We start from the raw sequence: 20,171 nt of genomic DNA, 5'->3' as shown, positions 1-20,171 counted from the left end.
AGTTTAAATCAAAAGCGCTTTTACAACGTAAATAACGACGACACAAGTGTTACTGTGGCTTTTGTGCTTGGATATTTGCCGTTCAACAAGTTATTGTATGTGACATATCTATGACATACATTACTTAAAAAAGAAGCCGTTGACAACTTGTTAATGTCGAATCGCTAAAATTATATAGTAAAATAACATAAACAATAATCGTTTGTACAATTGTGTGTACATGTATTGTTCAATCGTACACATTATTAAAAACTATATATATATATATATATATATATAATTAAATAAACAAACACAAGCGGAGAGACTTTAAACTGCAAACATTCACATGGTGATTGATGTGAATATAAAGTTTCAGCACACAAGCAGTTGAAGTTTAAAAGGTAATGACACACACATCCTAGTTGCTTATTTTGGCATACAGGCCATAAATTCCCGAAAGTAAAGGCAACAAACACAGGAGCGCAAATCTTGAGTGTAAAGTTTAAACGTTGAAGTCACAATAATGTTCGAGTTACATGCGACACGATTGATAGACGATGTTTTTCTTGCACTAGGCAATGGCTACGCTTATGTCGGAAACAAACTGGTCTTAAATGCACAGATGCGCCAGTTGACACGCAGGCTAATATTTATGTTACGTTTCATCACTCTAGCAGCAGAGCTTTTGAACTTTTGCGCGATACAATATCAAAAAAATAATCTTTAAGAACCATAAATCCGGATACTTGTTTTTCGAAAAATGCAGAAATGTGTTATTTTTTATGCTGGTTAATTAAAGGTTTCAAAACTCAAGCGGAACTAAGTTTCGAGTTAACACCGGTATAAACAAGTGAATTCGTTGAATTGATATCCCCCACCAATATACTTCTGGACACAAAAGTTGACTGGACGGATGGACGATGCCAACGTGCATCATTCTGTTATTCATATATATATATACTCATACCAAGTTTCAATGAAATCTGTCAAAGCACTTCCAAGATATGGCTCCGGACAAAAAACAACAACAGTTTTTCAAGATACAAAGGGCCATAACTCCGTTATTATTCAATGGTGTACATTGCCATTTGGCGTGCACCATCCTCTTATTAATATATATACTCATACCAAGTTTCAATGCAATTCGCCAAAAAATCTTTTTTTCAAGATACAAAGGGCCATTACTCCATTATTAACGGATGGTGTACAATGCCAATGCCATTTGGCGTTCATCATCCTCTTATCCATATATATATATATATATATATATATATATATATATATACTCATACCAAGTTTCAATTAAATCGGCCAAAGCACTTCCAAGATAGCTCCGGACACAAAAGTGCCGGACGGACGGAAGGACGGAAAGACGGAGGGAAGGACGGAAAGACGGATGGAAGGACAGACAATATCCCTCCGCCTTTGGCGGGGGATAAAAAGCGGAGGGCAAATTATGATTGCTGTGGGAAGCGGGTATGAATCAAAACTATTTTTTCACTGAAACTACTTGGTTTTAAATATCATGTAATATCAATATTATATGAATGTCCGTTGGATCGCCTTTAACAGAGGTGCAAATCAATTGGCATTCGTCTTAATTATTTAAAGACTTAGTTACACAATAGCAAAAATAGTTTACTGAAATCCATGTGTGAACGAGCTGTGAAAAGAGTGCATTCTCAATTTAGAAATCACTCGTTTTAAACTCAGATGAATAGACACTGGGTATACAATGTACTGTGCGGTAGTAAATGGGTACACGACTTGAACTAAACATGTAATAAAATAAGAATGACAAAATATAAGCGCTAGCTGTACTGATTTACAATCGTTGGCTGACGTGTGCCATAATGTGTAATTGATAAGAATGGTGAGCAGATTGCATGGAGTGCATGTAAGGGATTAGAGTTTTCTTACACTTGGTAAGCGTTTTGTTTTATCTAAAATACGTTCTTTTTAAAACAATGTAAGCATCGTTGTAAACTAAAATAAACTCTTTTGTATAATGTTATCATTGTTTTATAGCATGTTTCATGTTTATTTTTTCTCTCAAGTATTTGACAATAAAGGGGTTTAGTGCAATCCGGATTCAGAATCGGTTTACCATCCTGTAAGGCTCAAATGTATGACTAAAACATATTAATTTGACAAATGTAAGTATATAAATCGTATTTGGAAACAGTATTTCCATACATGTACGAAAAACAACATGTTTACTGAATTTAATTGGATAAGATGTAATTTACCATTTTCAAAAAGGAAAACCTCTCGTGGTCATTATATTAAATGACCACACACTACTTAACTTCAATTTTGCTAACGTTTGACATTTTTTTGCAAAGCCTTTTTACATCATGTTGCTTTTTACTTGGAATTAAATATCTTCATTCTAAACATTAATGCGTAAATTGAAAGCTTAACATAAAATGTTTGAATAATCGTAGTGTGTGGTTGTGAAAGAATCAGTTTATTTATCAAAATAATTATTTTAGATAGATACTAGAAATTATATTTATATCGTGTTCCCTACTAGGACATCATAGTCGGGTAATATATATGCCTTATTTGCGTAAACCGTGTTTCGGTGAAGCCTTTGAGAGCCGCTGGTATTGGTATACCAAAATGAGCACCGCATAGACGCTACAATACGACACGGTTTCTGCATCAAAAACGCTTTTTATGTTTGTTAAACTTTACTTTTAAACCAACCAAGGTACTTATGAGCTGTTAATAAATATGTTACCCTGTGCATTTCCATTTTTCATTTTGTATCGTTGGTACTCGACATTCCATAAAAAAGAAAACAGAAACCGATAATTTAAAGTATAGTGATGACTCCTCGTCATACATCTGAGCTTTTCGTAGTTACGTGTCTACTTTTTGGGTTGGTTTACCATCCTTCCTTCTGTCTGTTGGACGTTTTATGTAGTGCACAATTTTAATGGAGTTATTACTCGTGTAATGTGTATTTTTTGTTAGACTAATAAACTTTGATACATCAAAACTATATTTTGCTATTGACGTAGATGCATGTTATGATATGTGATCCAATCAATCAATAGGCCTAGCTATGTCAACGTTTTTCAATGATGTTATTGTGTATTATGTTGACTAGAACATAAGGAGTTGGTTTCTTAAATCCTTTTCTGACATTACTTAATGACAAAGTCATCATTACTTTTAAATTCTCATTGTAATAAATTAAGTAACGTTTTTAAACGCGTATGTTTCCTCTTCATAGACACTTTCATGATACCCTTATTTACAAAAAGCTCCTCATTAACAAGTTTTAGAAATTCAGTTTAAACATTCAGAATTATGTGTACAACCATGAACAAATTTAACATTCAGAATCAAAGATTGGTACACATGTTCATCATCCATACAATCATACTTGGTTTCCCATGTAGTTAATTTTGAGTGGGCAGTAACATTATATGTTGTATGTATAGGGTGTAGTTAATATGCGAGGTAACCCATTTATGTAGGTGTATTACACCTACATAAATGGGTTACCTCGCACTGCGTATTCATAAAACATTACCTATTCAAATATTAAATTAAATATGTTACACAAATTTTGCTATAGCTCTACGGTACTGCGCACATTACCGACATGTATTGTTTTCAGTAAATACATCACGATACCGTTAATAATAAAAAGTAACTTCGAAAGTGATTTTCAATAGATTGAATTACTTGTAAACGTAAGCTTAAATTTAGAAAAACATTTCGAATTCTTCTTGTCGTTTAAACATCCTGAAAACTGAATTTAAGCAGCATAATAAAGAACTATTTTTCGGCCAAAGAAATAAAGGAGACCGACATTGATTGTCAAGATCCCCATCGTTATCGTTCACGAAATCACAGTGTATAAACCAATTGTATCATTCCAGGATATTGCGATGTGATTGCCATGGCGTAACGGCAATATTTACATACCGCTGTTAATTTTGATACGAATCAATGGATTAATACTGCAAAAGAGTAAGTAAACTCTGTACTTTAGATGACGTAGAGAATTAAGTTTCCCTTGAGAACGTATAAATCCGCTTCGAAGAAGTTGTTGTTTATGAAAACATTGAAAATCACCGAAGAAAACTGGAAAACACATGTTGCACTATGCCAAAATATCCTTTTTTGTCTAAAGTCTGTTTCGAAATATACATATTTCTGTTTGTAATATATTGCAATTTAAGTCAAATAACTTATAATCTATCGGCATATTAAATATACTAAAATATTGATTAAAATACACGAGATAGTTTTTAAAATGACTGTATCATATATTGCAGTGATGCTGTATCATTGATTGCGATTACATTATATGCATTTTGTATCAATTATTGCGATAAATCTATGCCGATTTTGATGATTTTGTATCATTTATTTTGATTAACAATAATTGATTGAGGCTTGTATATTGTCTGTTTAGGCACAATGGAAGAATTCCACTGCATTTACTGTGATTTTTCAACAAGCGTATTCGGAAACACAATTAATCACTGCACATCAAAACATGAAAGTAAAAACCTGAAAATAAAAATATCAAAATACTGTGCTACAAACAAAACAATAATTATCGTATTCCAAAGACTTTTAAATCTTACCAAAAGGGTTAAAATCTTCAAGTATTATTCCAAATAATGAAACAGAAACAATACGAATTTCAAAATGTGAACAAGAATCACCACTGAAACTTTGGTTGGCTGATGGGGGACATGTTTTTACGCAGGTCAAGTGGTATTTCAGCAGAGAAAGTTTTCATACGGGTTGGCGTGCAATTTACCGTAGCAAAACTACCGTCCAAGCCAAAAACAAGCCATTGACTCGTCCGCCATTTTTCTGTAAAATATCAATAATTTAGTTCTTTAATAATGTTTCCAAAGAAATGCAGAGAGTTAATATAAATCACCAAAATAATAATTACTTTCACTCCCATCATGATGATCATCACCATCATTATCTTCAGTGAAGTTGGAATCATCATTAGCAACAGCAACACCACCAGCAGCAGCATACACTGTTCGAACTGGCAATATGTGTGAAATTACGTATGACCTGAGAGAGAAACAATAAACGATATTTTCTTCAACTTTAAAATCAAAGGGTAACCTTGTGAAACAATAAACGATATTTTTCTTCAACTTTATAATGAAAGGGTAACCTTGATTTTGGATTTTTGGATGACTTAGAATTCAACTTTATAATGAAAGGGTAACCTTGAGTTTGGATGATTTAGAATTTGCATTATTTTTCCAAAACAAAGGCACATGTAAATAGTGTACACTTACGTGTGCGAATAACTGAAATCCCGTAGTACTATAGGCCATGCAACAGTGGCTATATCATTAATGCATATTAATATAGAACGAAGTATCAGCTAAAATAAATTTGAAAGAAATAACGAACAGAAATACTTGCAAATTATATTCTAAAACCGCATAGAGTATAACAAAATCTCAACAGACTCTTCATTTTATTAACCAACACTTGTACATGCATGTGTGTGCCAGCTAATATTGATGGATAACACATTCTAGCGTTGTTTCATATCAAGACTACCGCCAGTGTTAAACATAGGTAATCAATGAAGTGAATGCAACTGTTTCGTAGGTGTTTAAACATTTAGGAGGACGAAATAATGACATGTTAACTTCAATCACATATTGAAAATCCCAAAATTTGATACATAATAATCGCTATACTCATACAAATGATTGATTCAGTTAATGCAATAATTGATACAGAAGTATAAGCACACGTGTGTAGTATTAAATGCATATATCTGATGTTAGAAAGAATCCCTAAAACATACGTTGTACTGATCGAAAGTGCACATTCTTAATCTAACATCTGATGTATAAATAGTTCTTGTTATTCGTTAAAACGCCGGTATAACAAAGATTTCAAAACTAGATCATGACAATTTGACGAGATGTTCTGTGATCTGTCCATTTCATCCTTATTTTAATATATACAATTCATAACAGCATGCCTGAGAAATCTGCATTCAAATCTGAATATTAATAACTGCTTGAAGACCATCATAATGACAAAAAAGGAAAATAATTTACCTTTCTAGCAACGCACGTATGCCAAATATTCATTTCGTCATGGCAATTACATCGCAACATCCTGGGATGATACAATTGGTTTATACACTGTGGAAATGTGTCACCCTTTAAACTACGCATTTGCTGTATGACAAATAAGAATGATTGTCACTATCATTTAGTTTTGTATATTAGTGTACACGTTCGGTTTCGTTTTAAGAGACTTGTCACACAGAATGTATGTGTGTATACCAATGGCAGCCGTTTTTATTTCAGAACTGTCATACAGAATGTATGTGTGTATACCAATGGCAGCCGTTGTTATTTCAGAATCTGCCGTCGAACGCTTTCTTATTTTCCAAAAGTCGTTTTGCGGTATAGTCTATAATTGGTTTGTTTTAATGATAACGATTCAATACAAATAAATGTTGGCCTTTCACGGTTGATTCATCCGAATTTCCTTCGTTGAAATGCATTTCAGATTAAACATTTTGAACACAAACAGCTTCTCGCCGATTTTTCAATCTAATGTGTTGAGTTACATGGTGAATTAGATAGAACTAATATATGCATTCAGAAATAGCGCAATCATACAATAAAGTCTTATGAGAGAACAACTTTTAATAGACGTGTAATGTAAATCAAATAATTTAGGCAAGTATGGAAAAACATAAAGATCTAAAAATGTTTAGGTTAAATTTTCTTTGAAACAACTTCTACATAGCGTGTTGCTTTAAATATTTACTTGACCTTTTGTTTAATTTAGTTAATTGTTGATAGAGCGACCTGTTAACTTATGTTGTTCTAATTGTTTAATTTTCGTCTGAACATATTATATTGAAATTAACATTTAATAAAGGTAAATAGGATTTATTTATATTTTGTTTTACAAACCCAAATCGCACTTGAGGAGATCACGTTCTTTTAGTTGAAAAATCTTAAATTGTTGTGTTGTGTGTTGCTATTACATAATGTCGTGTACATTTACTGCATGTATGCATTAAGTGACTAATATCAATATATGGTGACGACATAAGCACATATCTCATCACTAAGGATATATCAATATACAAATATAGCTAAGCCTAAGTATCACGAAACAGTCGAGTGTTTCAAACGAGGTCAATGTGGAATCCTATTGTTAACGATGTGTAACAAAGTGTTAAATGTAACTTTCCTGGACTTTGTTTTTTATAATGATTCATATAATAAACTTGAATTGATAAGTAAAAATAGATTAAATATACAATAAAAGAACAACGGAAACGAAAGTGTTTGCATTACTTGAACACTTCAAGTGTGTTGAATGTATTTTAAGAGGAATACTTATGATAAAAACTTCAAAGCAAACGAGATTTCATTGTGTTATATAAATGTATACCTTTAAATTAAATGCCGAAAAGTTATATGTTGTGTTTGTAAAATGTGGAACCACTTTTAATGTAAGTGACTTTCAATTTATCGTTTCTTACGCCAAGTTCATTCTTTTCAGCCTGTGCGTTTTTTGTATGTGTGTGTGTGTGTGTGTGTGTGTGTAAATTAAACTCTATGATACCTCAGTTTTGGTTTGTATTCACTATAATTTACATATGTTTAATAGATACTTATATCACTGACACTGTAAGTCGAAAGGTTTTAATAAAAAATTTCAAAGTTTTGAGGGTTTTTTCATAATATGTTCTGTAATAAAAAATAATAGTTTCTCATGCTAAATTACTTCTTTTCAATTATTTAATATACGTAATTTCGTATATGTGTAACAAACACTTAAGTATCATTTACATAATCTGAATCACATTCAAATAATAAGAATCAAGTAAAAATATGTTAGACTTTCCATACTTCATCTATTATTATTATTTATGGGCCGTTATGATCAATTAAAAATTAATTTAACATTGAATTCCCTTTCAAAAATATTATTTAAAATCAATTGGATGATGTTTATCAATTTAAAAACGCGCTACCTGGTAGCTGAACTGAAGTTTTTCAGTTTGTGTAGTTCTTAAGATTGAAAGGTGCTTGCCATTTGTATTAAGAACGACTTGTCTGGGTATGATCATTAGGTTATGACCACATGCGACGTGTAATGTAAAAGTTTGGCATGATATACTTCAAGGAGAATTTGTCTTTGTATACCTGTAATGCCTATAGTTGTTTGACCGCATGCGTTATTTCACACTGACAACATGTTTTACTTATACGGGACTGTTTATTCCGGAGACTTATATGGCTATGGTTGATTTGGGTCTCCAGCTAAGCACACTTCTTACGTTCGTTTCTTTAAGGAGAAATAATAGCCATCATGTGGTGCCAATATTTCCAATCGGAAAAGCAAGTACAATACTCGCATACGGTGTATGTATACGGTGCCATGAAGACGATTCAGGGTGAAATGCACTAATAAACAACACATACCTTGTTTGTTTAACCTACACACTGATACAATATCATAGTACATATAAGTATATCTATTGTCATACAAGCATTTCTTTCTCGCCTCGCCTATGTATTCAAAACTTTCAGAAGTGTACCATCTCATAGTTTGCATAGTCTCAATCATCAGCTACATAATAGCACGTAATGCTCGACATGGTCCCATCAATCGTGATTCATCCGCTATATCCGGACTCCGAAAGATAGGCATAACTCGTCTGCTGATCCAGAGTGATGGTACCATGTTGATCAGCGTCATTGTTTTTTTTGCTACGGTTAAGTGACAAAGAAAACAGTTATTTAATTCTATGAATGCAGTTACATTCTGATTGTCACATTCACTTGAAGACAATTTTGAAGGCTTGTGTTCATTTCTGTCTCGTATGTGTTCAAGTTACCCGCATAATTGTATCTGAGCAGATCAATTTTAACAACTGTGTAAATTGAAATCCCTAGAATGATAAAGTAATTTGTATACTTTTAAGAATTGGATTATGTGTGCATTTAGAAAATTTGACCATTCGATTGGCATTCAATTCTGTATTAATTAACGCACCTTAATCTGTTGGCAGTGAGTTTATACAGCGACACTTCAACATTCAATTCTGTATTAATTAACGCACCTAAATCTGTTGGCAGTGAGTTTATACAGCGACACTTCAACATTCAATTCTGTATTAATTAACGCACCTAAATCTGTTGGCAGTGAGTTTATACAGCGACACTTCAACATTCAATTCTGTATTAATTAACGCACCTAAATCTGTTGGCAGTGAGTTTATACAGCGACACTTCAACATTCAATTCTGTATTAATTAACGCACCTAAATCTGTTGGCAGTGAGTTTATACAGCGACACTTCAACATTCAATTCTGTATTAATTAACGCACCTAAATCTGTTGGCAGTGAGTTTATACAGCGACACTTCAAACGATTATCAAATTGGCTTAACAAATAATTATATATTTTATTTACGTTTATGACTGTCTTGGTTAAAATTATCTTGTTGTTGAGTTGTTGCATGTTTTTATCAGTATTATTTTGCAGTTTATGTTAACCTACTTGCACACAGTTGTATATCATGGTATGTAACACCTAACAATTCATTCGGTGATATCGAATGCACTATGATCAGTTTACTTCTTACACATGTTTATCTAGACTGTATACACCATGAGCGAGCTCGGGCTTTAAACGTTTACCTCCAGCGAGAACCACACTAACATACTGAATGTATTTAACCTCTCAACGGAGTTGTAAACTTCCTTGTATTTTGCACACAGCTCTGCATTATCGACATAATCGTCACAGCAGGTCACGTGATTTGAGCTGACTTGTCCGCCGGTTAGCTTAATCTGTTATCTTGAAATGGAAACTACGATATATTCGTGTTACATGTTCAAGTGTGGGTGTGTGTTTATGTAATTAACGTTTAAACTATTGCATGTAAGTGTACGTTAATAAAATCCAGTGATATTCGTGGATGGTGTATATATTAATTATTTCTATATTTATTTTTAAAGGATTGCCTATGAAGTTACTCAACCGGTAATAATCAGCTACGATCAATAACCTGAGTGCTAATTTTCATGTGAAGTTACAACATAAGGTAAAAGGAAAATATCTGTATTTTACAGACTATATGAGATAGACACACAACTTTGAAATGTTGTACAAGATCAGATAATGACGGTGGTTCTATTAATATCTTGTGTTGATTTATTAGTTATGTCTTAGTTAGATGAGTTTTGAACTAAGTGTTCACATTGATCAAGTTAATTTTTCAATATGGTAGTACAATAGTATAGTTGGTTCTCCTTATTGTTTTACGGAGCTGAATAATGCTATTCACTTTCTGCATTCTTTGTTATGCATGACCTTATTACACATTTTTGTGTTACACAAAACGTTTTCCACGTTAAAAGTTTGCCGACAACATTAATAAATTCTCTTGATTGTGAGTTTGATTATATTAATCTCAGCGCATACAACTTAGTAATTAATTGTTTGCCTGTGTTCTGTTCATAATCAGGCCAGTTCTTAATTTAATAAACACATAAACGCGATATAAATACAATCAAACACAGTTGGTGTATAGATAATAACAGAAGGCTGCCTGATATATAACAAAACGAGCATGCAGTAACCTTTTTTTGTGTTAATCATACCACTCACCCCCTTACAACTTTTAAACTTATAAATAATAAACTTCAGTGTTATGACCGGTATAAACAATTAATCTTAGTACCTACCTCAAAACATTTACTGATGTCACAATTTCCTGTTGACGTGATAAAAATATATCAGCCAGCTTTATATCAGGCAGATACCAATTTAGTGGTATGATAAAAACATAAACCTAACGGTGTCAAAAAATATGTGCGTTCATTTCATAAAAAGAGGTCAAACCTAATAAAACTCAACCTTAAAAATACAAATTAGATTTATGATGTATCTTAGCTAAAAACTTGTATTTCAGTAAATATGGCCGAAAGACTACGCCGATACAAGCTCAGTCCGCATCTGTATCCACGTTTCCAGTATGCTGTAACAGAAGTCGAACGTGCGCACCGGAAGTTTGATAAGTTAACAAAACAATGTGGACTCACGGATAACCAAGCACTGCCACCATTTGGATTTGTTTATGTGAACATTCTAGAAACTGAAGGTCATCCATTGATAGAAGAGGAACATCTCACTCCAAACAAAATAGATGATAATATTGAGTTCGACACCGTCAGCCATGCCAAGGCTAAGGACATGTTTGATAAAGCACCTAATAATCAAAAATATCCGACCGTTTATGTAACGAAGTATAGCGGTTACAATGATTTGCCGGACTACTTTGGAAATTTGACAATCTTGATCAATAATGACCATAACCACGTTGGTAGCACGTTTTCTAAGTACGAGGATATATACATTTGTGTTTCAAATCATGCAAACTTTGCCAAAGACATCAGCAATATGTTGGAGCGCTACGTCTTTTCTCACATGCGTTACAAAACCGAGCTGCTGGATCGCATCACAAGTGCAGAAATGAACACAGATTACACACACGATCTAGGTCGTGCTTTGGAAAATATCCAGATCAAGCAATTACCCTCAGGTCCAGTGGCATCGTTCGCAAAACTAACACTACGCAGGGTAGTGTCTAGTCCAGAAGCACGTGAGTACCTTTTTAAATGTTATTCGCCTCACATATGTGTTTTCAGTAGATTTCATCTAACATAGCAAACAGGGATATATCAGATAGAAATAATACGATGTGTACTTTGATAGAGAAACCGTTAATGCTCGGCTAGTCCCTATCGAAATTGTCTTTTTAAGTATCTTCATACGATTTCCTTTAAACATTAATACAAATAGTTTTTGGAAAACTGAATAACAAAAGGGTATTTAAACGTGCTATATAATCAACTAACCTAAACATAACTTAAAACAGCGGAGTTATAATAAATGTCAGGATCTTTCGATTAAGTATCAATGGATTAAAATGATCTTAAGCCGAGAACAAAATCACACGCACGAATTTAGAAAATATTATTACATGGACTAAAACCAACATATCTAATTTTTTATTCGATGTTTTACCAGTACAAAAACTAGTCGAAGCGAGTCTGAATAGTGGTGTAGATATGAAGATGCATGTCGAGACCGCTGTTAAGATGAAACCAAAGCTAATGCAAGCCGTTGCTGAAATTCGAACCATGTTCAAGCGCAGCAGGGTTCCACAAGACGAACATCCAAAACTCCGTGACCGTCAGCAACATTTCGATGAAGAGGTTTGCCTTTTGCATATATAAATGTATTATCATGACTACAAACAGTCATAACAATATCGTTTTAACAAGCTAGCTTTTAATTACTAGTATGTACAAAGCATGTGTGTGGAACATTAACATGGTTATAAGAACATTTACAACGTCAACAGTTAACAGAGACATATATGCCGATCGATTAAAATATTTATTTTTTTTATTTCAAAAATGTACTTAAGTTTTTGGTTTTGTTCCTGTAATAGGTTGCGAATGAACTTTTCAAAGAAGTCCCTGAAGTCCTTGGAGTTGGATACAGGCTAGACACACTGATAGTAAATTTGAATTCTTCAATCCAAGACGATAAGGCCTCTATTGACAAGATCCAATCCAAAATTGTGAAGTTCCTTCAATCTCGGAACAAACAAATACCAGACATCACTTTTCGTTTTTGTAAAAGCGAAATAATGAAATATGCGCATGGCGATCAGACAGTCGGAGATTGCATTACAACAGGATCTAAGCGCGGAACACTTGGCGGTTTTGCTTGGAAAGGGACGTCTGAAGATGAGAAATGTTGCCTTATATCGGCTAAACATGTTTTAGATGACGAAGAGGAGAAGAATGTTTTACAAGTATCAACGAACGGCAACAAAATTATCGCCCAGACTTTGCGCCGAAGAGATGATCTTGAATACTTGTTGCCGGTCGATATTGCAGCTGCGCGACTAATAGTCGATTCAATAACGAAACCTAGTCTATTAGATTCGACCGGCGCTGAAAAACCATGCAGAGTGTATGACTATGGAAACCGAGAGCAATTAGAATCCTTGAATGGACTTATGGTTCACCTGTGGGCGGTGAATTCTAAACCTGGTAAGGGCAAAATAACTACGCCGAAATATTATCGACGCCTTGGTGCAACGATTCAAAACATAATTGGCATTGAGGATCCCGACTCGGATGATGAGGAGAGGGATGGCGCCTCTGTTGGTACAAAACTGGCTACCTTTGGAGACAGTGGTTCGCTTGTCTGTGCAGACACGCCAGATGGCGACTTTATACATGCGATTGGAATGTTAATGGGAGAGGACCCATATCACGGTGAATCGGCAGATGAAAATACAAAAATGTACGTGTCGTGTGACCTGCAGTCTGGGATTGAACACATGGCAGACAAATACCAAGATACGTTCAGGTTGTGTAACAGTATTTAATAACAATAGAAAGCCCATGTTTGGTATTTCAATCAATTTTAGTTTGCTGTGTGTTACTACTTATTGGTAATACAATTTTATTGATCGCAATGTAAATACAATTAAGTGTATATTTTAAAGTGTACTGGTAAAATTATTGTTTGCTACAAATTACTTTTTGCATATTCCGTAATTAACGCAAATGAAATTAAAATTATTTAGCGTAGGACATACAAATAGGCTATGTACAAATCAGTTTGTAAGAGATTTCTTTTCTTTCATTCTACTTTATGTTGATAGAATTATGCATAATAATTGCTATATATGGAAATTATATCATACGCATGCATTTAATATAACCTTCACTTAGGTGACAGCTTAAAACTCAAATATAGGGAGATCACATTTAGGGAACAGGAGTATGTACAAGAACCATTAATCTTGCTCTCATATTTTTTTTATGAAACCTCTTTTGTTTATTGTTTTGCATAAATGTTGTCAGGTGCATATCTTGAACACTGAAAAAGGTATCAACTTGAAACCTCAAAGGTAGATATACCTAATAAACGTTTGGTAAGTGCACAGATATCATACATTTTGCTCGCGTATGTGTAAAGTTGTTGCTATTTGCTATTTGTGTTATTAGATTTTGTCCGGAGTATATCGTGAAAACAAACAGAGGTACCAACTTGAAACTGTATAGGTAGGTAGATCTCATTGGTATGTACAGTGCACATGAACAAAAACTTTGGCTTCCATATATTTTCAGTTATTGCCCTTAGCATATGAATGTATTGAAGTTTTGTCCGTAGCATATCTTGAAAACAATAAGAGGTTTTAAACTTAAAACTTAATCAAAGTATATCTCATTGAGTGGATGTGAAGTAAACAGTAGCCATTACTGTCGGTTCAATATTTTAATAGTAATTGTTATTGAGTAGTTTTCATGCATACATTTTGTCCAGAGAATTTATTTTGGAAAGCATAATAGGTATAAAATTCAAGCTCTATTTGTAGCTTCATCTCGATCAGGGGAAGTGCAGTGCAAATTTACCATAATTCCTGATTTCATAATGAGTTTTTGTCCATTGAGAACTCCTGTTGAAAAGTTGTCCAATGCATATCTTGACTATGAGGTATCAAGATGAAACATGTAGAAAACTTGCTTTGTAATAAACCCGTTTTGATACTGAACTGCTGAGAGGAAGGTATTCTAGTTCTAGTTATCATTTTTATACCCATACTTTATTGAGATTACAAGTATCGTACTATTGGACACGACATTAAACGTTGTATATAAATTTGGTCATGATTTTTTTTTATTTTGTTTGCTAGTTAAACATTTCAATCGCTTTTCGTATGACATTTTTAATGTGCCATATATTTAAATGTTTCGTTTGGTGATCTCTTGATTTCAGTTCGTGTATTCGTGAATTGTACATTACTTCACATGCAATACATATAATTTACTTCATATGGAGTACATAATTCATTAATTGTGACTTGTATTTACGAAGATCTTGTTATCAGTATTTTAGCAAAGAAATACACGTGTCAACATTAAACTCTTTTTATAATCATAAGTTAAATTATAAAATAATGAAGTAAAAATGCAAAACCTCAAAGCATATAATGCGTGTTCCGTACTGATTGAGGATTATTCTATTTCATTTCATTTTCAATTTTGCACACGTGATATTGTTTGTGCATACAATTTACATATATTTGGAATAAGTGCCAAAATAGTGCACACAACGCATTCTAAAATGTTTATAGAAGAATGAATTTTGATATAACGTGCACTTTAAATTAACATGTTTGCGTGCACGTTAAGTTAGTTTGTGTTGAGCAATATTCATCCTGTTGTGGTTATATCAATTTTAGTATTATTTTGATTATGTAAGGTAACATTGTGAATATATCATGTGTATGTATCATGTTTTGACCTATTTTATATGACAATCCTTTACCGGGTCAGACATAATCTGGTTTAAGTTTTAGGTTTCTGGGTCCATTGAAAGAAAACCCCACGTTAATTGCCCAATCTTTATGGAACTTAGTCACATGATTTGAACTAATGTTTTTTTTTCGATAACGGTCATGAGGAATCCCAAAATGGATTACTGGGTGTTCTATAAAAAAACAACTTGTTAACACTCTATATAGGCGACATTTATTACCAAATGATCATGAAACTTGCTGCGAACATGCTTTGAACTTATATCTCAACCGAGTTTGAAACTGGGTCACGTTGAAATATAAGCTAGATCCTAAGTCAAATTTAAGAGAAAGACTGTTAAAACTCTTGATGTAACATTTATTGAAAAATCTTCGCGAAACTTTGTCATAACATTTTGTCCCATAATATCTCTTACGAGATCGTTACTGGGGCACTTGGTGTCAACATTTAGGTGCCTTGTCCGAATTTCAGAAAACGATTGTGAAAACTATTCAACCCATATGTATTACCCACTATTTATGAAACTTGGTATGCTCATGTTTTTGTTGTTGTTGTTGTTTTACCATTGATTTAGAAATGAGTCCAGTCATTTGTAAAAAAAAAGCTATAATTAAATACTTTAGAATCAAACGTGTAACCCAATTATCATGAAACTTGCTAAGAATATTTTACAAAAAGCGTTGATAATGGTATAATATATGATAGCTGTACGCGACTATTTAGTAAGTGGTGCGTTATAATGTTTGTTGAATGTATGTACTGAAAATTAAAAGTCAGTACCTACAGACCATAATTAGATCCATTTTATATATAACAATTCTTCATAAAGAATATTATTTGAAACGTTTCTTAACGTGAATAAAATATGTTCTGTTCTTAATATTGCCCTAACCCTGTTCCCTTTTTAGCACCCTGTAACTTTTTTCGTAAAAGGTGTTTCCCTAACTGCTACCGTTTGTCATTTATTACGAGTATTACTTGGTTAACATGCGATTTGTATGAGCTTACTTGATATAGAATATACAAGTATATCAGTCAATATTTGCATCACTATACCTATATAATATTCATGTACATGTCTACAAACATAACGAAATGCAATCATCTCAATAAAGAAGCATATAATACTGGCATAATTATATGCGTTTTAGTTATTTTTAATAGTATGTGTTTTAAAGCACAATGCTGTTTTACCAAAGCATTTCTGGTTTTCATTGTAAGTTCATCAAAACACTAATCTAGTCTATAAAGACTATAAAGGTTCTTTTTCGAAGATATGCAGATCTCAGGCTGTAACTACCTTTAGACGCATGAACACCTTCATCAATTGGGTACCGATGTTTCATAAACATGAATTTGTTCAACGTAGAAAGTAATTTCCCTCCACGAAATAGAATACTCCATTGCATGTGTTGCAAATATAAGGCCATTGTTTTAAATTATTACATGAAATATAGTTTATATGACCGTCACGCATTTGATATCGCCTGTCTAATATTTGGCAGCTTAGCGAAACCATTTGCATAACGTTTGCAGACATGTGCAACGAGACCAATCACACCCTGAAGTATGTCAGCGCAAGCTTGCTTGACGAAACACTTGTCAATATATATATTACACATTACGCACATACATTAAACCCACTTTTCACAGTGCGTGGCCCGAATATATTAAATCCATGTGTCAATACAATATCAAACAGGTGTCGTTGTGTGATGGTTTTAGGTTGTTTGTAAAGTAATTTATAATTTAAAAAGTTTGTTTATGAATAATTCAGCGTTTTGGGGCCTCATATGAGAGTCTCAGTGAGTTAAAGTCAAGTGTTGTTATTTTTAGCTCATCTATTTTTTGAAAAAAAATTATGAGCTATTGTCATCACCTTGGCGTCGGCGTCGGCGTTGGCGTCGGCGTCCTGTTAAGTTTTGCGTTTAGGTCCACTTTTCTCAGAAAGTTTCAATGCTATTGCATTCAAACTTGGTACACTTACTTACTATCATGAGGGGACTGGGCAGGCAAAGTGAGATAACTCTGGCGTGCATTTTGACAGAATTATGTGCCCTTTTTATACTTAGAAAATTGAAAATTTTTGTTAAGTTTTGTGTTAAGGTCCATTTTATTCCTTAAGTATCAAAGCTATTGCTTTCCTACTTGCAACACTTACTAACTATCATAAGGGGACTGTGCAGGCAAAGTTATGTAACTCTGACTGGCATTTTGACAGAATAATGTGCCCTTTTTATACTTAGAAAATTGAAAATTTGGTTAAGGTTTGTGTTTAGGTCCACTTTATTCCTACAGTATGAAAGCTATTGCTTTCATACTTGCAACACTTCTTAAATATCATAAGGGGACTGTGCAGGCAAAGTTATGTAACTCTGACTGGCATTTGGACGGAATTATGGGCCCTTTATACTTAGAAAATTGAAAATTTGGTTAAGTTTTGTGTTTTGGTCCACTTTACCCTTAAAGTATCATAGATATTGCTTTCATACTTGGAACACTCGCAAACTATCATAAGGGTACAGTAAAAGGACAAGTTGCATAACTCTGGTTGTCATTTTTACGGAATTATGGCCCCTTTTTGACTTAGTAACTTTGAATATAAGATTAAATTTTGTGTTTCGATCCACTTTACTTCTAAAGTATCAAGGCTATTGCTTTCAAACTTCAAATACTTTCATGCTATCATGAGGTTACTGTACCTGGCAAGTTGAATTTTACCTTGACCTTTGAATGACCTTGACTCTCAAGGTCAAATTTTTAAATTTTGCTAAAATTGCAATAACTTCTTTATTTATGATTAGATTTGATTGATACTTTGACAAAACTACTCTTACCTGACATACCACAATAGACTCCACCCAAACAATCCCCCGTGCCCTCTCCCCCCCCCGAATCCCCCCTCTATTTTTTTTAAGATCATCTCACAAATGACCACCACACCCTCACACTATACCCCCCCCCCACCCCCCACCCCCAATTTTTTTTTGAAACGGTTAAAAAACACAAATATTTATTTTTATTATTTTATTTTTGAAATACCGTCCAACCATCGCACCTTAGAATCCCCTCCCCCCCCCCCCGAAAAAATTTTTTTTTGCATTTTTTTTTCGCATTTTTTGGTAGATAATGTTATAAATGTCCACACCCCCACACTTTACACCCCTCTTCACTCCACCCCTCTCTCCTTCGTGATTGAAATTGAGAGTCCCTTCATCTTTAAAAAGAAAATAGATGAGCGGTCTGCACCCGCAAGGCGGTGCTCTTGTCTAATTTTGGGGCTGAAGAAGTACAAAACATTGGTAGAATAATGTAACTGCAGAGGCTAATTCGCATTGTTTACTTGATCAGTGTACACACGTAAATTTACACAAACTTAACCCATTTATGCCTAGTGGACTCTCCCATCCTTCTAAATTGGATCAATTTATTTCCAAAATTAGGGATATCTAGTAAATTTATTTCTATATTTAGAATATTTATTCCTTTAAGCTAACAGCGCAGATCCTGGTGAGATCATGCGAAGTCTCATCTGGGTCTACGCTGTTTGTCAATGCTTTTTTCTAGACGCTAGTCATAAATGGGTTAACAAAGACATATTCCCTTTAAACAGATAAACTTTACTGTGATTGTTAGGCATAAAATTAAAAGTTTATTTGTTGCCACTCACCCGACCGACCATAATTTTTAGCGCTGACTCTAATTTGTGTGTGTATTCCAGATTAAAAGTTAAGATTTCCTACTACATTGTATCATTATTGAAATCGAATTGAATTGAACTCGCAAAGGTAACTTTAACATATTAAGATATGACGTAAAGAGATTTGGAAGATGTCTGTCATTCAAAAATACTTAACAAAAAGGGAAATAACCTGATACTATTTAACGAAAAATAAAGGAATAAATGATGTGCTAATCGACCTACCATACTAATTGGAGAGGTGAGTGGAAACAAACAAAATATTTTGGCCTTAAATGCGTATAACAATAGTTTTCATTTCACTGTGCTTAAACGCCTGATACTATTCAAAGTGACGCTTTCAATCAGAAAAAGAATTGTGGGATTGACCTAGTATATAATATAACCTATTCATAATTTTATTTATAATACCCCAGTTCATAGACTTTTTAAACATACATATTTTAAAGACCAAAATTCAACAAATCATCATCAAGTTTCTGTACAAAATGCATTTCATGCAAAGCAAATACTATTAAGTGAACAAAACCGCGTTATTAATTATTTCATTACAACTGCTGCTATTTCGAATTGTTTTATTTATGACAGTTTACTTTTTTTTTGAACGGACAAGATCGTCAACGAGTAGGTCACGGCACAGTAAAGTCAGGCAGTGCTGTATCTTATTTAAAATCTGAAGTTAGATACTGTTTTACACATTACACGGTGTGAATTGTTTAAGCATCAATGCAATGATTTGACATTAGAATGATGCGTTCATTAAAATATAATCATAGCCCCGCGCGAAACCACACGTTTTACACATAGCGTGTTGTTCAACGTTCGTTACCATTATTATTTGAGAGCAATTTTGCAAATCAGTATGGATCAGTATGGGATTAGGAATGACAGAAACCGTAACCCGTGACTGCCTGTGTGGATAACTCCAGTAAACTTTAGCAGACGATAATGCTAAAAGCGTCTGCTTTAATCACCGCATCTACTGTTCTCACTGGTACAGTACATATGTGTATTTAACAACTTGTAGCAAGACAAATAAATTATGGTAGCATAGCATATAACTCAGCCAGCGACAGCCT

General features: G+C 33.6%; 3 protein-coding genes across 4 annotated transcripts in view; 2 read left to right on the top strand and 1 right to left on the bottom strand.

Annotated features, from left to right (window-relative positions):
* LOC127858961 (uncharacterized) overlaps positions 1 to 20,171 on the bottom strand; it is a 75,501-nt gene that overhangs the window by 30,905 nt on the left and 24,425 nt on the right. The window lies entirely within an intron of this gene.
* The window catches only part of LOC127858964 (neo-calmodulin-like), a 92,818-nt gene that overhangs the window by 56,140 nt on the left and 16,507 nt on the right, over positions 1 to 20,171 (top strand). The window lies entirely within an intron of this gene.
* Positions 9,552 to 16,533, top strand: LOC127858960 (uncharacterized). Its single transcript, XM_052396325.1, has 4 exons — positions 9,552 to 10,087; positions 10,958 to 11,647; positions 12,076 to 12,263; positions 12,503 to 16,533. The coding sequence occupies exons 2-4, from the start codon at positions 10,963 to 10,965 to the stop codon at positions 13,451 to 13,453; spliced, it is 1,824 nt and encodes a 607-aa protein (XP_052252285.1). The 5' UTR covers positions 9,552 to 10,087; positions 10,958 to 10,962; the 3' UTR covers positions 13,454 to 16,533.

The sequence above is a fragment of the Dreissena polymorpha genome, chromosome 14 (assembly GCF_020536995.1).
Source record: "Dreissena polymorpha isolate Duluth1 chromosome 14, UMN_Dpol_1.0, whole genome shotgun sequence".
Classification (NCBI taxonomy): Eukaryota; Metazoa; Mollusca; class Bivalvia; order Myida; family Dreissenidae; genus Dreissena; species Dreissena polymorpha.
This window is presented reverse-complemented; position numbering and strand designations above follow the sequence as displayed.